This window comes from Equus caballus, chromosome 23 (genome assembly GCF_041296265.1).
Source record: "Equus caballus isolate H_3958 breed thoroughbred chromosome 23, TB-T2T, whole genome shotgun sequence".
In the NCBI taxonomy this organism is placed as follows: domain Eukaryota; kingdom Metazoa; phylum Chordata; class Mammalia; order Perissodactyla; family Equidae; genus Equus; species Equus caballus.
Window position 1 is genome coordinate 39,674,597 of NC_091706.1, and position 20,336 is coordinate 39,694,932.

At 33.0% G+C, this 20,336-nt stretch overlaps 1 protein-coding gene across 6 annotated transcripts in view; it reads left to right on the top strand.

The window, feature by feature from the left end:
* Nucleotides 1–20,336, top strand: part of JAK2 (Janus kinase 2) — a 136,293-nt gene that overhangs the window by 76,589 nt on the left and 39,368 nt on the right. For 3 of the 6 annotated variants that reach the window (XM_001492663.7, XM_070248281.1, XM_070248282.1), the window contains 9 exons: nt 1,206–1,351; nt 7,718–8,039; nt 8,828–8,947; nt 11,161–11,318; nt 12,971–13,082; nt 15,282–15,468; nt 16,354–16,481; nt 18,588–18,722; nt 19,844–19,931. In XM_001492663.7, coding sequence (XP_001492713.1) covers nt 1,206–1,351; nt 7,718–8,039; nt 8,828–8,947; nt 11,161–11,318; nt 12,971–13,082; nt 15,282–15,468; nt 16,354–16,481; nt 18,588–18,722; nt 19,844–19,931 — 1,396 coding nt within the window. The remainder of the gene's footprint in view (nt 1–1,205; nt 1,352–7,717; nt 8,040–8,827; nt 8,948–11,160; nt 11,319–12,970; nt 13,083–15,281; nt 15,469–16,353; nt 16,482–18,587; nt 18,723–19,843; nt 19,932–20,336) is intronic. The other 3 variants (XM_023627314.2, XM_070248283.1, XM_070248284.1) reach the window with 1 other exon arrangement.

The window sequence follows — 20,336 nt, forward strand, 5'->3', positions numbered from 1 at the left end:
CTAGATTTGATACTTAGTCTGAGAGCTGTGTTCCAGTTATTTGTTTATTAATACTGTTATGTTAAATTTTTGTGGTGTACTTGAACATTTTGTAGTGCTTTCTTATCTGTTACCTTGATTTAAACTGTGATTGAAATGTTTTGTTTATTAGGCTGAGGAGTAGAAACTAAAGAAAGAAAAGAAAAGATGTTAGTGCTTTTGGATAAAGATGTTCTCTTGGTATCCCTAAAGTGTCAGATTAAGGAGTTCTAAATCAGATTTGCTGATATCAGAGAAAATAACGCCACAGATCCTCGTGGTTCACATTTCTAAGATTTCTATCAGGGTTAGTTAAGTTTGTGAGCAACAAATTAAAAAATATTTCTTTTGCGGTATGAGAGCAACCAACTTATTTTTTTAATTGTGGTAAAATATACTTAATAAAATTTACCATTTTAACCATTTTTAAGTGGACAGATCAGTGGCATTAATTAAGTACATTCCCATTGTTGTGCAACCGTCACCACCTTCTATCTCCAGAACATTTTTCATCTTCCTAAGCTACAAAATAGTTCAGCCACTAAACTATCTTTAAAGGATGTAAGACAGTACTGTAGAAAGATAGATTTGGAAAAGTTAAGCAAATAAAAGCCAAAAGTGAGATTTCCCTTCTAAATTCATTTTCTTCTGAAGATTGTCTTTATGTCATCAAATATGGCTACTCAGCTGCCATGTGAACAATCTTTAATTAATTCATATATATTCAGGAAAAAAAGTTATGTTCTTTCTTTGGTTCATTTCTTATTTTGTGACTGTAACTATTTTCTTATTTTTCTGGCTGAATGCAGATGAAATTTCTTGGTTCAAATGTTGTCAGCTACCCAGATGAAAAACTACTTTTCTTACAGTTTTAATTAAATGAAATTTTAATTGTTACATACTGTGATGTTTAAGGAAAGCTAGTTTAAAATAATATGCTTTGGCGTTTGGGACTCTATTTCACTTGTACCTTTAATGGGTATTTGGTTGATTATGTTCTTAGCACTGCTCTCACTGATTTTTTGTATATTTCTTGTCTTTTGGGCATGAGTTCCACAGAATATCCTCATGAACAGAATATATCTGTATATGTTCTGGAAATTAGGTTATGGATTAAAATACGGTAGTCGATTAAAATGTGATGTGAGACTTATGAGATATTTCCTTCTAAATTTTTTTTCCTTTAGTGGCGGCATGACTTTTTGCATGGATGGGTAAAAGTACCTGTGACTCATGAAACACAGGAAGAATGTCTTGGGATGGCAGTGTTAGATATGATGAGAATAGCCAAAGAAAAGGATCAAACCCCACTGACCATCTATAGCTCTATCAGGTAATTTCTTTATTCAGATCCATATACATAAATGTGAACAGTTGGAGTTTTTATATAATTTATTTGTATTTTCTGTATTCGCCCATACATTTTTATTTTATAATAATTAAGAGTAAATTGGGTAACTTTTCTTCCTTGTGTATAACACATATTTTGTGGGATAAATTAGTTTTTTTCTTCCAATTTTATTGAGATATAATTGACATAAACACTGTATAAGTTTAAGGAATACAGCATAATCATGTGACTTACATGTATTCTAAAATGATTGCCACAGTAAATTTAGTTAACATCTATCATATAGATACCAAAAAAAGAGAAAGGAAAAAAAATTTTTTTCCCTTGTGATGAGAACTCTTAGGAGCTACTCCCTTATTTATCATACAACAGTGTTAACTTATAGTTATCATATTGTACCTACATCCCAAGTACTTATTTATCTTATAACTAAAAGAAATTATTGAGAGAGTTGGAGTACTACAGAAAATATCATAGATGTTCAATACTTATTTGTTATTTGATTCATTTATTCTGAAAAGGCTAGGTAAGTCAAAGTAATGAACACCTAGAAGCATAATTTCTGATAGATTTTCAAATTGTATAAATAATTCTGAATCACTATTTATCAAATAGTGGTCCTTATTTTATTTCAGTTAGTATCACCTGAGGTGCCTGTTAAAATTGAAGATTCTTGGACCCTAACCCAAGAATTTGGATCCAATAAATCTGAGGTGAAGCCCAGAAATATGAATTTTTGCAAGTGCTCCAGGAGATTTTTTTTTATTTTACCTTTGATAAGGTATAATTGACATATAAAATTGTAAGCTATTTAAAGTGTATATCATGTTGATTTGCTATATGTATACATTGTGAAAGGATTCCCTTATCTAGTTTATTAATGCACCTAGCACCTCGCATATATATGTGTTTTTTTTTTTTTTGGTGAGAACATTTAAGTGCTGTTCTCTTAGCAAATTTCAATTATACAATACAGTGTTATCAATTATAGTCACCACATTTAACATTAGATCCTCAGACCTTCTTCATCTTATAATTGATCCAACATGTCTTATACAGGTGATCCATACTCCACATTCTTCAAATTCTTCTTCTGCACCTTGAATTTTGATAATCATGCCTAGTAGCGGTTTTTGAAACACTACTCCTATAGCCCAGCTTTAATGATTATAAAGCTTCTACTGTTTTTAAAAGTCTATATGACTATTATGAGAATGCTTTGAATCTTTTTTTCTTTGAAGACTAAATATGTGTTTTACATGTAACATTTGAGATTGAAAATTTGAGAATGTCATGAATCCGGTCAAAACTCTCTTTCTTCCTTGAAATCCTTCTCTCAATAACTGGCTTCAGTCACTCCTGTTTTGTATGTAACAGTATGTATGTATGTAGTCATTGTCACATAACAGTCAAAACAGTTACATACCCAATTTGCAGTGTATCAGTTTCTGTGTTTCTCTCTTTGGTTTTAAGCATTCTTGTTTTGTTTTCAGATGTCTCTTAGGCCTTAACCTAAGGGTGTAGGCCATGGGGTATGCTCACTGAGGAATCGAGAAGATTCCAAAGTCCAAAGGAAAAACAAAACATTTTTTTTTTCCCCCTCTAAGGCCTTGATCTTTATTAAAATGCAGACAGAATGGATAAAGAAGATTGGGAGGGGGTATGCATGTGTGTGTGTGTGTGTGTGTGTGTGTTTGTGTAATGGACTATTACTCAGCTTTCAAAAAGAATGAAATCTTGCCATTTGCAACAACATGCATGGACCTAGAGGGGATTGGGCTAAGTGAAATAAGTCAGGTAGAGAAAGAAAAATACCATATGATTTTGCTTATATGTGGAATCTGAAAAACAAAACAAATGAGCAAATAAAACAAAAACAGACTCATAGATACAGAGAATGAACTAGTGGTCACCAGGGAGGGAATGGGTGAAATAGGATAAGGGGATCATGAGGAAAAACTTCCAGTTATAAAAATAAATAAGTCACAGGAATGTCATGTACAGTGTAGAGTATATTCAATGATATTGTAATAACGTTGCATGGTGACAGATGGTAATTAGACTTAGCTTGATGATCATTTTGTAATGTATAAAATTATCAAATCACTATATTGTAAACCTGAAAGTAATATAATATTGTATATCAATTATACTTCAATAAAAAATAAAATAAAATAAATGCAGACAGGCACCCTTTAGGATATTAACTCGGCCATTCATTCTTTTGTTCATTCATTCATTCAACAGCTATTTATTGAATACCTGCTATGTATGAGACCATAGTAGAACAGATTCAGGGGAGGAGTATCTTAGATATTGTTAATAGAAATTAAAGGAATTGAAGGGAACACAGGTGAAGAACAGAGAAGCTTTGAGCCACTGAAGGTGAATTTTAAAAAAATGAAGCCATCTCTAGGCTTATGCTATGGTGAAACACTTCTGCTTTGGAGACCATGATATTGTCCAAAGTCTTAGCACAATCTTTCTGTGTATGTTATGTTTCCTTTGAGGTCAGGAATCATGCCATCTGTTTATTCTTCTTCCTACATTATTAGTCTAGTGTCCTAAACCCAGTGAATGTTGAGCAGTTGTATTTCTCTGATTCTCTTAACCAGGATATAAATGTATCTGCAAAATTCTGTATCATTGTTTTCCTTTATTTTACTTTTAAAATTGTATAGATTTTAAACGTTAATTATAAGACTCCATGATATTTTAAAATAGCTTTATTGAGAAAAATTTCACCCATTTAAAGTGTATAATTCAATATTTTTTTAGTTCTTCACATATTCTGGATACAAATCCCCAGATACAAATTATATATACATGAGTTGAAAATATTTTTCCCATTCTATAGATTGTTTTTTCACTTTCTTAAAAGTATCATTTGCAGCATGAGTTTAAATTTCGCAGTCTAATTTAATTTTTCTTTTGTCTCTTGTACCATGATATTTTAATATTAGATAAATAACTTATCCTTGTTCTGAAGCAAAACATGCCTGCCTTGCTTGCCTTCTTAATATAATTGAACTCACTGATTTTTTTGAATTCTTATTTAATGCTTATTTCTGAGAAATAATCAAGGAACTCTACTCAGTGTTTAAATATTCAGGATTGACAGGAGAACAGATGAATGGTTAGTTTTTGGCAGAATGAATAAACTGCCTGTTCCTGGAAATATCCAGTAGGGTATGAATCTTTGATTAGTATAACTAAATACATATTCTTTCCCAGACTTAAAAAAAATATATGTAGGGTGCATGTCTGTGCCTCTGTGTTAGGTGTGTCTATGTCTGTGAGCCCATGCTTTTATGTGCATATGCACCTGTGTATATGTGTTTGTGCATTTCTTTGTGTATGTTTATGTATTAGATACTTATTCCTTTGTATGCTAATTCCTAATTAAACATTCTGACTTAGGTGTTGGAGTACAGAAAATGAAGGAAACAAATAAGATTTTTCCATTTTCATTCTTCATCTGCTCTTGAAAATCCTCAATTTGCTAAAGGGTGGGAAGAAGAGAACTGGAGAATGGAAAGAGTTTAAAGGAGACTGCGGAGTTTCAAACACTAGGCCAGAGCCAAGGCCACTTACATAGCAACTGAACTACATACCTCCTATCACTAGACCCTTTCTAAACAACTGTACTCATACTAAGTTTCCAGTAGCCTACTCCAATTGTAATGATAAAAAGCAGATTTCGTTTTACACTACTTGTCTACGGCAAGGCTGAATTTCAGAGCCTTTTAGAACCTCACTTTTAGGAATCTTTAAAAACTCAATATAAGAAAAGCATCAGGGAAATGTTTTATGCTTCCAGAGTCAACAACTTTGTGTCTCTTGAAAAATTTTAGTGTTTCTAACGTCTCTTTCTGGTAGCGTGACATGAAAGTGGATTCACCGTATTCAAGAACCTCACACTCCTATGGTATTCTCAAAAGATGTATATCTGGTCCCTTATTATAAGCATCAAAGTGGAAAGCCTTGTTTTATGTTGTTATCTTAAACTCTTCTTTTTGTCTCCAGATAAGTTTTCAAAACTTTATTAAATCAAGTAGCCATTGCTGTTTATGTAAATTGCAACATGGAAGTTTTTCTTGATTTTTGGCAAGAGCAGTTTCTATGGAATGATGGTGCAGAAGCCAGATTTGAGTGAGCTGAGGAGTAGATGGAAGGCAGGAAAATGGAACTGGCTGAATAAACTTTCAAAAAGAGGCCAGATAGTATGTAGCTGGAGGGAGATATGGGATAAAGAGATTTTACATTTAAGATGGGAAGAGTGTTAGTATTTTTAAAGCATGTGGATAGAAGAGAAAAAATAGAGTAAAAAATTCCCCAGAGGGTGAATGTATATTACAGGAAGAGAGAAGGGTATAAGTAAGTACGTGTCAAAGAAATGGCTTTAATGAGCAGGTTTATACCCTATTTATTGTAATAGGTGGGAAGAAGGATGGAGAATGAGTGCAGATGTATGTAGGTTTGCTAGTAGGATACTGAGTGAGTTCTGCTTAGAGAAACCTTTTTGTTTTTATTTTTCCCCTGAGAAAGAGATAAAGTCTGCTGCAAGTGAGGAGGAATGTAGGTGAGTTTGAGGCAGAAGAAAGGTAGGAGGTTTGAGGAAGTTTGAGAAGGTTTGACATAGTTGTGGGACTTGGGAAAATTAGTTCAACAGAGAAATATGGTAAAAGTGACAGTAGTAATGAAAGCCCATTTGAAATTAGTGATTATGAGTTTGTTACAATGCAATCTATCTATCTTGTCTTGCTCCAGCAGCTGTGGCTATTTGAGTATAAAACTGAGTGTTCCTCAAGGGGTTTAGAGTAGGATGGGAAAGGGAATAAGCAGTGGTGTGCTGGTAAATGTTTAACAACCAGTTCTTGGGGGAAAAAAAGTGTGATTTGTTTATGATCTTTGCTGATATCCATCATGTAAATAATCTCTCCATGGCCAATTTCAGGGTATCAACCTGACGTCATCAAATGCAGAATTGGGAAGAGATGAGCAATAGCAAACTCTTTCCAATACTCATATATGATAACCATAAATGACATCAAAAGCATAGTTAGTAGTAAAATGTAAAATAAAATTAAAAGTATAAAATTGGAAGGGATGCATTTTGAGTATTATTACCTATATATATTCACACATAGATTTTTTTTTTTGGCTGAGTAAGATTTGCCCTGAGCTAGCATCTCTGCTAGTCTTCCTCTATTTTGTATGTGGGTCGCCACCGCAACATGGCTGATGAGTGATGTAGGTCTGTGCCCAGGATCTGAACCTGTGAACCCAGGCTGCCAAAGCACCAAACTCAACCACTGTACCATGGGGCCGGCCCCTATTACCTGTATTTTTAATATAGTTTATTTATTTGTAAATTTACATAACTTAAATTTTAATGATGGATGTTTAACAATCAGCTCAAAATCCTTAAAATGTATTAATAAAGTCTCAGCATGAGCCTTCTCCAGCACTGGCTGTAAATACTCAAGTACAGCATAGTGTGATAAGTGGTATGATGGAGGGGTGCATAGAATTCTGTCAGACAAAGGGAGGAGCATCTAACATAGTCATAGAGATCCAGAAAGGTTTCCTAGCTTTGATGATGCTTGAGCTAAGACTTGTAGAATGAATAAAAGCTAACCAGATAGGAGATGGGTGATGGGGAGAAGGATTAGCATAGGTGAAGGCATGAAAATTTAATACAGTTTTACCTGCAGAAGTAAAATGTTCTTCATTTGTCAGATATTTGAGCAGGAGGAAAATAAGTTATCTACTTTCTTTAGGATATTTTTCATAGAGATGGAGATGCAAAAGAGTCAGAACATTTCCAAATGGAATTGTTTGGATTACAAAGGAATTATTACAAATTACTGAAGCTGGCCTAAGACAATAATGTATACAAAAAAAGTATGTTTGCATAATGAACAACAGTAGCAGTCAACAAAATGTAATAATTTCCAGAATTTATATGAATTTTGCTGTACAGCATCATAGGAAATATTTGTAACACAGTGCCGAAAAGATAGTATATGAGATAATCAGAGAAAACAAATTTTTAGACTCCATTACTAACTAGACTAAGTTTTCATTTAATTAGGGGAAGAAAATTAACATCTCCTATTTTAAACATTTATGGTACCTCAGAGAGAATTTATATATGTATTCACATCATCAGATGAAACATTAAGGTTTTATTCTGTGTAGGTAGTGGCTATGTCACCTTTCTCCACTTGACCACTGTGCTGTAGTACTTAGCTATCATGGAGAAAGGAGGTAACTTCTCTTAATTTTGTTTTAGATTTATTTCCTAATTTGTTTTGCTTTTCTGTGTGTGCTCTTTATCTCTAGCTACAAGACATTCTTACCAAAATGTGTTCGAGCAAAGATCCAAGACTATCATATTTTGACAAGGAAACGAATAAGGTACAGATTTCGCAGATTTATTGAGCAATTCAGCCATTGCAAAGCCACTGCCAGAAACTTGAAACTTAAGTATCTTATAAATCTGGAAACTCTTCAGTCTGCCTTCTACACAGAGCAATTTGAAGTAAAAGAACCTGGAAGAGGTCCTTCAGGTGAGGAGATTTTTGCAACCATTATAATAACTGGAAACGGTGGAATTCAGTGGTCAAGAGGGAAACATAAAGAAAGTGAGACACTGACAGAACAGGTAATCCTTAATGATACGTTCTCATTCTTTGTTAATTTAAGTAAAATGGCAATAGAAGCAAAGTAATTTTACTCATTTGAAACATGGTCTTGCACTTCTTTTCTCCCATTGATAGAAGTGGACATTTTTAATAGTGTGAAGCCATCAAGGTCATATCTATAGTTCTTTTCTCATTGTTCTTAAATGGTCTTTTATTTAATTTTTTATGACAATATAATTAGTAATGGTGTTCTTATAGTTTCAGAAAAGGCTTGAAAATTAAAAGTGATTTTTAAGGTAGTTTTGCCTCCTTTTTTTTTTTTTTTTTTTTTACTATTGTTGATAGTAGGAGACACAATCATATAATTTGATTAATTGGAAAAGATTAATTTTGTTGTTATGATGATATATACCTGTTAAATAATTTAGTTTTTTTAGCTTGCGTTATGTGTTTTAAGTTTGTTCATGTCTATGTTGTTCTTAGATTGTTATTAGAGATTTATTTATTTTTTTAATCTTCATTCTTTGGTAGTTAAATTTTCAATTTTCTGGCAATGGTTCTTATTAATGTTGATTGGATTGAAGAGTACTATAGCATCCTGGCATCCTTTAATGCTCTCATTTTAATTCAAAGCAAGATGCAGTATAGTCTTAGGGTTAGATTATTGGGGGAGAAAATCTCATTTAATACTTATCTATTGCTATCAATACTTGTTTATTTTAAAGAATTGAAATGAATGTTATCTTCTTGTTTTGAAATGGCTCCATAAATTCTACCTGTTTTTAATTTCAAATGCTCTTAATTGCAGAATTTACAGTTATATTGTGATTTTCCTGATATTATTGATGTGAATATTAAGCAAGCACACCAAGAAGGCTCAAATGAAAGCAGAATTGTAACTATCCATAAGCAAGATGGTAAAACTCTGGTAAGTTTGCTTCATAAGTAAATAATGGTTATGTTTTACAGGTGTCAGAAATAAGTATTTCAGAATCTTAATACCAAAGTTATTTTCTTGTAGAAATTTTCATTATCATATTAAATATAGCTCTAAACATGAACATCGGTTTAGTAAACTTTTTTTATTACGTCTAGCTTTTTGTATCATTGCCAACAGTCTTCCCAGAGTTTCTTGTACGTTACTGTATTTTTCACTCATTTTTATCATTAGCAAAGCACTAGTTACTTTTCCCCACACTCTGTGTTGTGCTAGTTCCTTGTTGTAGTGCTCATTTCCACCTATACACTTTTTTTTACTGATAGAGATGTGCATAATGCCTGTCATGCTGCCTGACTAAAGGAGAAATCAGAACAATACTATCTGGAATTTATATAACAAAATATAAATCAATCCCAGGTCAGCCCTACCCAAGCTGTCAGACATGATTGATTCTAGAAGATTAATCCTTTCTTTAAATAGCCCTAGAAATCTCACTTATTTTAATTGAAAGGGAAGAAATTAATTCCTTTATATTCTGCTCTTAAATTTTGTATCTGTATGACCTACCTATCTGGCCATTTCAGAGTTATATTACCAAAATTATAACCAACTTGTAACTCACTTTAGTCAGCATTCTGTCGTATTCTTAGATAAAAATATGGTAGTGTGCACCTTCTACCTGCTAGACTATGAGCTTCTTGAAGGTAAGAATCATATTTTTTTGTGTGTTTTTACTGTCTGCACTTTGCACAGTGCTCCAGGGCCTAGTTTGTTTATTTTTTGCTGAGAAACATTTGCCCTGAGCTAACATCTGCTGCCAATCTTCCTCTTTTTGTCTGTGAGGCACCACCACAGCATGGCCACTGATAGATGAGTGGTGTAGGTCTGCACCTGGGAACTGAACCTGAGCCACCAAAGTGGAGTGTGCCGAACTTAACCACTAGGCCACTGCGACTGGCCCTCCAGGGCCTGCTTTAGAAAGAGCTTGATAACTATTTCATGGATCAATGAAAGAATAATTAATAATTATCAACCTCAATGTGGAATTTATAGAAGAAATATTTATTCTATAAATATGACAAATACATGCATAGTCTATATACACACATTAAAGATTTATTCTATAAGTGTGGTATTTATAGAATAAATATTTCTAGAAGAGTTTATTGATGCTAATGTGAACATCCTGTAGTAAAATAAAGAACTTCTTTTTTTTTTTGGAGGAAGATTAGCCCTGAGCTGTTTTCTTTTGGGTTCCTCAAGTATAAAATATAACCTCCAAATAGTTTACTTCCTTGTTTCTAATTTCTGTATTTATACTTTCTTTCTATGGCCTAATTATATTAGCTATATACAATACAACACAGTACAATATTAAATAGTGGGCTTTTTTATCTTATTCCTGATTTTAGGAGAAGTTGCTGTGGTGTTTTCCCATTAAATAAGATGCATTTTAGGCTGATTGTATATTCACATATGTATATATGATACAATCATAGCATGACTATATATGATTTTAGTTTATACTCCATACATTTTAGTGCATAGCATGAGTACTTTAACCTTAGCAGTGTATAGTTGATATGTAAAAATAGATGCTCATTATTTCTAATTAGTACCAGCTTTTATATCAGATTAGATAGATTTCTAATAGAGATGACTGGCACATTTGCCTAATAGGGATGTTGAAAAATGCAGAAATATTATGAATGTAAAATGAACTATAACTGGACAGGCATGATAAGCCCACATTCGAGAAGCTCTTGAATATCTGACACAAGAATTTGTAATTCAGATTGGGTAATTGAGAGCCATTAAAGACATTTGAGTGATTTAAAAGAAAATTAATTTAGGAGAATTAATCTAACAATATGGAGTGAAGAAAATTTTCAATATGTAGCAGACGTTTTTTTTGGTGAGGAAGATTGGCTCTGAGCTAACATCTGTTGCCCATCTTCCTTTTTTTGTTTGAAGAGCAGCCCTCAGCTAACATCTGTGCTAGTCATCCTCTATTTTGTATGTGAGTCACTGCCACAGCATGGCTTGATGAGTAGTGTAGGTCCACACCCAGGGTCCAAACTTGCAAACCCTGGGCTGCTAAAGCAGAGCACACTGAACTTAACCACTACACCACTGGGCCGGCCCCTGTAGTTGACTTTTAAAATAATACTTGCTATTATTTTTTTCTTTTCTCCACTTAGGAAATTGAACTTAGCTCATTGAGAGAAGCTTTGTCTTTTGTGTCATTAATTGATGGATATTATAGATTAACTGCAGATGCACATCATTACCTCTGTAAAGAAGTAGCACCTCCAATGGTGCTTGAAAATATACAAAGCAACTGTCATGGCCCAATTTCGTGAGTAATACAGACTTTAAAACTAAATTTAAAAAAAAATGAGATATTTATAAAAAAAGATTTTACACAACAGACTGTTATACATACGTTTAAGAGTTTAGAAAAAATACTAATTTGACTGGTTTTTTTTTTTTTTAACAAAAGTCTATTTGCAATCAGATCATATGATAATTAGAATTATTTAGGTTATAATTTGCCATCTGTTTCCCAATTTGTAATAATTCTAACTTGTATAAGTTTGACATTTAGTTGCCTAGGTGTGTTTAATTAATTCTTGGGTCTTAATTTAAGAAACCCTCCAATTTATGTTGCGTTAATTTTGAAATACTGCATGAGAGCCCAATGCAAAATTTGATAATCATCATTATTTTTGGATAATCCAGCTCCTTTTACTGAAAGCTTCTAACACAAAATGTATATCATGTACATATTTCTAGACTAGTGCTATGCAGTACTTCTGCAGTGATGAAAATACTTTGCTGTTTAATACAGTAGCCACTAGCCACATGCGGCTATTCAGCATTATATGAAGCATCTTCAAATAAGACTTATCAAACGTTCACTACAGGCACGAGGGAATATCTATAACATTCACTCACTGGAATGTGGTTAGTGCAACTGAGGAACTTAACTTTTAATTTAATTTTAATAACTTTACATTTAAATACCTACATGTGGCTACTAGCTACCATATTGAGCCACACACTTGTAGACCCTTACTTTAATACTGGATAAAGCCAGCTATCATGCATACCATCTGTTTAGTCCAAGTCCTGCTTATCTCTCAGCTAGGATGTGCTTTCTGATTGGTACCAGGTTTGAAGAAAACATATCCTGACTGATATTTAAGACTTGATTCAGTCTGTACCTAATGTCTGGATAGTAGGTATGGTTGTTATGAAAAAGTTGCACTACTTGAAGATTCTAATATAATTACATATTCAATATTTTAAAAACTACCATTCATTCATTCATTATCCATCCATTCAAGCATTCTTTCGTTTATTTATAAAACGTTTACTGAGTGCCTAATATGTGCCAGATTCTGGTTTATATATGAGAAATATAGTGCTAAGTGAAATAGAGATGATTCTTGCTTTCATGTAGATTACATTTTGACTTTTCTTTCAAGATGTGCAGCTTCAATAAAACATATAACAAATTTTAAAAATCAGTAGTCTTTGTCACTTGCCATGAGTGTTCTACTAGACTTTGGTATTACATTAAATATTAAAATAATGCACATAAATTTTTATATTAGTTATTGCTATGGTAGAAGAGACATAAGTGTTTTATGATACATTGTTTTGCATAGTTACATGAAATTTTATGAGAGTGAGTATGGTTTTTTAAGTGCTAAATTCGTACAGAAGGCAGAAAATTCAAATGAATTATTTTTTGTGATTTTATGTCTTATGATACTTTTTATTTGTTTTTAAAGCAATATAATTGCTCCTTCAGTTGGTTTGAACTTACTGCAAAATAGCTTGGTACTTTAATATTTTTCCTTGCAAGATTATTGATAAACATATAAAGTAGAGGAGACTTCTAAAAGCTCTGAATGTTTTAGATTTGACTTTGATCTTTTAGATGACATTTGGTCATAATGGCATAGTACTCAATGCATTATCATTCAAATTCTTTACCTTTAGAATGGATTTTGCCATCAGCAAGCTGAAGAAAGCAGGTAATCAAACTGGACTCTATGTACTTCGATGCAGTCCTAAGGACTTTAATAAATATTTTCTGACTTTTGCTGTCGAGGTTAGTATGTCACATTAATTAATAGCAACAGCTTTGTTTAGTCCGTATAACTTCTCTGTTATGTTTATCATGTTTCCTTTTTAATACTTAGAATTGTAGCTCTGGAAATGATAACCTGCATAATAATGCTTAATTTACCTCAGATTCTACATAAATAAATGAGATATGATTCCTAGGATTTACATAAAAATGTAACATAATTTATGTCTTTTTATCTTTTTATTTGGAATATATTTTATTTTTTGATGTTTGAGTGTTACCAGTGTGTCAAGTTTCGTCAAGTCTCTTGAAGTCTTTTCACAAAAATGGAAATCTTCACAAAAACAAGTGGAACAAAGTAAATCAGAAGCAAACTTTCCTTTTACTAGTAATGATTACAAAATTAGAGTGAAATAGGAAAGTAACGAAGAAAGAAACGTTATAGCACTTTTAACTAGTGGTTTTGCAGTATAAGAATAACAAACTATGGGAGCTGGCCCCGTGGCTGAGTGGTTAAAGTTCTATGTGCTCTGCTTCCATAGCCCGGGTTTGAGGGTTCGGATCCTGGGCGCGGACCTACTCCACTTGTCAACCACGCATGAGGCATCCCCCATACAAAAAATGGAGAAAGATTAGCACAGATCTTAGCTCGGGGCTAATCTTCCTTAATCAAAAGAAATAAAAAGGAGGATTAGCAATGGATGTTAGCTCAGGGCAAATCTACCTCACCCAAAAAAAAAAGAAAAGATCTATAATGTATGTTTTAAGCGTAAAACTACAATGAAACCTCATGTTAATACAGATCATTTTGGATCTTGTCTAAGATTGTTTAATATCCAAAATTATCTAAAAAGATATATCACTTATAAGGCAGTTTCATGATAATGTTGAGAACCTCTATAGCAGCTTCCAAGACTTATCTTACTTGTTAAAAGTAGAAAAAGGATTTTCTTATTCGATTATTTTAATTTTTATGAAGTGCAACAATCTTATATTTAGAGTATGTAGAATGGATTAACTGTCCATAAATACAGAAAGTAGGTTCCTCCATGGATGTAGCATTATAAAATACTGATAATCTCTCCTAATTTCAGTGTCTTCTTACTATCATATATGACAGTCCATTATATTTAATTATCAAATCAAAATGTGTATTTTTTTATGGTTACTGTATTTGCCCCACCTAATAGGGTTATGTAATGTTTGGGCATGTGTGATGTACCTCTGCTTCAATAAATTTATCTTTTGGGAAAACAAAAATAATGCTAAATATTATAATACTAAAGTATAATAATACAAAGTATACCTCCAAAAATACTAAATTGAGCATAGTAATTATCCAGTATAGGCAAATATAGACAATAACAGAAGGGGTTATAATTGTTAGAAAGATCTTTTGGAGTAGGAAGGACTTGAGATATTTAGTTGATTTTATATGAATGGTTCTAAGTAGGTTGAATAAGTTTATAAGCAGCTCAAAAAATAGATGAATGAACAAGTTCATAGTACAGCACATAAACATTGAAAAACTGAAAAATATTAAAATTGCCATATTAGAGATAATTATACAAATACAACAGTGGCACAATGGAATATGTAATTACCTTTGCTCTCGGAATAGGGTGAGAGTTGTTAAGGAGGACCTCACAGAGAAAGCAGTATGTTAACTGAGTTTTAGGAAATGAATGAAAGTCCACTGCTCAGAAGGAGAGGATGTGCATTCATAGGTAGAGAGATAGCATGTACAAGTTATCAAAACATGAAACAGCATGGCACTTGCTTGAAATTTTTAAGTCACTTAATAGAGCCAGAACATAGGATGTATGTTGGGAGTGGCAGGAGTTGAGATTGGAGATGGCGGCAGAAGCCAGCTCATGGAAGGCCTTATATGCTAAATTAGTTTTAGACTCTATCTTGTAAATGATGGAAAACTGTTAAGGATGGTATTATTATTATTGTTGTTAATTATTGTGGCTTGCTTTCTTTTTAATAAAATCAACTCAAGTAATTTCTGTAGTCTATGCAATTTCAATCAGATGCCTTTTTGAGGAACCAAGCACCTCTGTCACCCTATACCCTATACCAGTACTGCCTTAGGATTCATGGTTCAAATGTCTTAATGTTCTGTTGGTTGTTTTTGTGATAGCCTTTTTGTCACAATAATCACTATGATGTCCATTGTGATTTTTCCCTCCCTCTTTTATAATTAAACTTACATAGCGAGAAAATGTCATTGAACATAAGCACTGTTTGATTACAAAAAATGAGAATGGAGAATACAACCTAAGTGGGACTAAGAAGAACTTCAGTAGTCTTAAAGATCTTTTGAATTGCTATCAGATGGAAACTGTTCGCTCAGACAGTATAATTTTCCAGTTTACTAAATGCTGTCCCCCAAAGCCAAAAGGTAAAATAATTTTCTAGTTATTTTTAAAATACTGGTCATGGATTGTGTATATGGTGGGAGATATCTTTGGTATATTGATTTCAAAAAAAATCTGAAAGAGGAACTCTAAAAACAAATTAATTTTGTCTCATTCTTCAGATAGGATTGTTCAGTCTGGTTTGGGTTGTCTCGAAGTGACTTGAAGTTTCATAATTCTAAAATGGCATTTAGGGGCCAGCCCTGTAGCCTAGGGGTTAAATTTGGCATGCTCCACTGCAGCATCCTGGGTTTGGTTCCCAGGCATGGTCCTATACCACTCGTCGGCAGCCATGCTGTGGTGGTGACCCACACACAAAACAGAGGAAGATTGGCACAGATGTTAGGTCAAGGCAAATCTTCCTCAAGCAAAAAGAGGAAGAATGGCAACCTATGTTGGCTCAGGGTGAATCTTCTTCAGCAAAAAATAAATAAATGGCATTTAAAAAATAATAATTGCCTTGTATAAATCAGTCATTTATTAAACTGAAAGACCTCACTACTAAATTCTCATATGTTGTTCTAAGTAAAAACTTTCATACTCTTTTAGAATTTTAATTTCTTTGCCTTTAAAATAAAGATGGTAAGGTTGGAAAGCCCCTAACAGGATTATTAAAAATCATTATTAAAATTCCTGAAAAATTATATTAGTTAAGGAAGTGATCATAATTTTGAATGTATGAAATAACTCGTTAGAGTACATCAAAGTTCAATGAATAAACTCCTAAAAAACTTTTCTATGGAAAAAAATGAATATAAGTTGTTAAGCATTTCTTAAATATAGAACACATTTTACTCCTTTGAGCAATTTCTATCCTCCGTATATTTTGGTTATATATATTTTTTCATTGTTTCTTTTTTTTTTTAAAGATAAATCAAACCTTCTAGTCTTCAGAACCAATGGTGTTTCTGAGGTACCGACCTCACCAACATTACAGAGGCATAATAATGTGAACCAAATGGTGTTTCACAAAATCAGAAATGAAGATTTGATATTTGTAAGTCATTAGATGCTGATTATTGTCTTTTTTTTTGTCCTTTTAAAGAACTGTTTTGTTCATTTTCTATCCCACATTACTTTCATGTGACATTTGGAACTACGTTATTGTAGCCTATATTATAAAAATTTTATTGCAGTTTTTAAATATTTTTATTTCTTGTGAAAATGTACAGAACCAGAGTTAGAAATTAGCAAAATTGATTACTTTAAGAATGGAATTGTATTCTCTTTTCAGGAATTTAACAGTATCTCTTCATAAATCTTGCATTAAAAATTAAAAATCTTCTCTACAAAAGATCTGTATCTTAATTCTCAAGGAAGTAAGGGAAGTTCAAGGGGTTAAAAATAAAGAAGAAACTGAAAACATAGTAGTATGTAAGAGCTAATATTTTGGCTGCAGGATGATGTTTTGGGGGTCAGCATTAGTCTCACTAGTGAAGAGGATTAAGATCTAAAAGCAATACAAAGAAGGGTATAAAGTCTTAAGGCCTACGCAAGATGAGGAATTAAAAGTGAGACCATCTCTGAATAAAGCTGGGACCCTCAAGCAAATACATCCTCAGTAAAACAATATATAGATTGTGAAAAATTTACCTGCTAGCAAGGGAGAAGAAAAGGAGTGTTCTCTGTTTTAGTTGGGCTCTTAGTTGGGGGAAAAAACCTCTCTCCTGAGAATTTGTAATCATAATCTTCTGAGTTTGGATTTCTTTATACCACCTGCATGGTCAGAGAAGACCTAAGCCAGTAAATTAAATTAAAATAAAAAGTGGTATTTCCCTAGTATTACCCTGTGGTTCTTGGCAGAAACAAATACAAAGTCTTTTTGGAAGAACATTCTCTTAATGTTCTTAAGATAAAACCCAGGATTCCCATGGATAAAACGACTCCAAACATGAGCTTTTAATCAAAAATTTAAAAACATACAGGAAAATAATCCAGGATTAAGCAGGAGTCAGCAGACTAACACAAATCAAAATTAGAACTCCAAGAACTTCATATAACAGACGTTTCAGATACAGATTATAAAGAACATGTTTAAAAATATAAGAGGAGTTGAAAATATGGGGGGGAAAACCCCAAGACATTATCAAACAAGACCAAAGAGATTTTGGGGAAAAAGTATAGAAATGAAAAAATACACTCATTGACATTAAAACAAAATGGACAGATTAGAAAGCAGATTACTCAAAGAGAGAATTAGTGAATTGGACGATAGACCTGAAAATTGCTCAGATGCAACAAATAGGGAGAAAGAAATGGAAATTATGACAGAGAATAAGGGACTTGGAGAGTAGAATGAGAAAGACCAACTGATGTCTGAGTTCTATAAAGAGACAATAGATAGAATTATCTAGAATTTTAAAGACATGAATCCTCATATAAATAACAGGAAGCAAAGAGTCACCAAGTAACCTAACATTACAAAAGTAATAATAGTAGAGCTTCAATTTGAACGTAGGCAGCCCTGCTTCAGACTGCAGGCTTTCAACAATTATTCTGTAAGGATATGCGAGAAATACTAGTAATACTAGTAATAGTAATTGATCATTTAGTAAGTGTCATGGACTGTACTAAGTGCTTTCATGTGTTTATTCACTTGTTGTTAATAACAATCCTATGGAAAAATATTGTCCCCATTCTTCAGTTGAAGAAACCAAGACAACTGCATCCCAGAGAGATTAAATAGCCTGTGCAAGGTAACACAACTCGTGAGTGGTAATAAGGAACAAGTCAGACATTCTGCCACCACAAACCATACTTTTTGCCTTTCTGCTGCACTATTAGGAAAGGCAAACAAAGAAAAAGATTCAATGTAAATATGTGCAGATAAACATTGACACTATAAAAAAGTGATAATGATAGCTAATTCAGGGGGGTTAAGAACAAGGTGGAAGCAAAATACACTTTATTCATTAATCCTGTTTTCTGTCTTTTATCACTGTGTAAGGAAGCAGAATATAATTAATTTGGAGTCTCAAATCTGGGTTCAGTTTTTGGGGAAATATTTGCGCGTGAATTTTTTTTGACTCTTTGTCATTGGACTTATTTCCTAATTGTCTCATTTTTTTCCATCTTTACTCTTTTCCTTCCTTTTCTTTTAAAGAATGAAAGCCTTGGCCAAGGCACTTTTACAAAAATTTTTAAAGGTGTAAGAAGAGAAGTAGGAGACTATGGTCAACTGCATGAAACAGAAGTTCTTTTGAAAGTTCTGGATAAATCACATAGAAACTACTCAGAGGTGTGTATGTTTTGTGTGGTTCATGTAGTTTATGGTATTTAAACACATACACTCATATGCACACAACACATTAGAGCATTCAGCTTTTTAAAATTATAGTTTTTAAAAGTGTATGTATCAAGGATCTTTCTGAGGATGGATTCTGGTTGGGCTATAGAAAATTATAAAATTTTTTTATAATAACTTATTTCCAAACTAACTACTTTTAGCATTGTGTTGTGGGTATTATTACATCTCTACATATACTAAGGCAATGATTTTCAAACTTGGCTCCTCAGAGCTTTATGGGTTCCACAGATTTCCTCCACAATTTTATCTATTTAAAAGGAAAAAATAATTGAAAGGCACCATACTAAGAACACTCTCAGTAAAATATCGATGCCTCTGGACATCATACAGATATGCTAGCTGGCAGAAACCCAGCTGCCAGTTGCCAGAGTCCTTAGCGTAGCAAGACATCACCAAACATGACATGACAAACATTTATGATACTTAAAATGTCTTAAAGGATGTTAGTGGGAGATAATGTGAAACATACTAGCTGAAGAGTTGTTTTAATCCAGAACACTGTAGTGTTGGTGATTGTGATCCTCAAGAACCACACCCAGAAGTTCTAGTCAAAAGTTCATTTGAGTTAGAGTGCCATTAATACCATGCCAGTCTCTGAACCTACTTGTCATATTTTACCCACATAGAGATCGTTCTTAATTCTTTAGGAAGTGTTATTTGAAGCTCCCATCTATTTACTTCAGTCCCTTATCACTATCTCTGGTGTCTACCTCTGTTTGTACCTCTTTTCTCTACTCTAGGTGCTATAGGTCTAAGCCTGTTTATCTTGCATCATTCATGTTGCCCTGTATCATATTGCTCTCCCTGTCATTGCTATCTCCTCATTCCAGGCTTACTCAGGGGTTTCCTCAGAATGAACTCTACCATCAAGGTTGATGGCAGTTGCAAGTCCATATAAGGGGAACAAACCACATTGTAGTTTTATCTATAGTCCTGCTGAGGATATGAAAAAGTGCATTTCTCTTAGGGCAGAGAGAATCTTTCTGAACTGTGAATACATATAGACACAAACTAATTATTTTGCATTTTTTGTATGTTTTTCTTTTCCTTAGTCTTTCTTTGAAGCAGCAAGCATGATGAGCCAGCTTTCTCACAAATATCTGGTTTTAAATTATGGAGTGTGTGTCTGTGGAGAGGAGAGTAAGTAAAACCACTGGCTTCCTTATGTTAATGGTATGCCTTTCTCAGAACATCCATTTTTCTTTATATAGAAAATTCAATTCCAGAATCATAGTTAGGTACCAGTGTAAACCGTAATTTAACAGGGGTTAAATATTATTGAAAGCAAAAATGTTGTAGAACTATTCAGTTGTCTTCTAAGAAAGGAAACCAGTGACTGAAATTAACATGCAGAAAACAGTTAATATGCCTTATGTTAAAATACCAAAACAGTAGAGTATATAGTAAGTAAATGACTTTTAACCCTTTCTGTTAACCATAGCAATACAGAGTATGGCTGGTTCAACGTAACAGTGGAATAACTGGCCATTTCAGTACAAATTTATTTGGAATTATAAAGACAAAGCATATAAATGATAGAGTGAA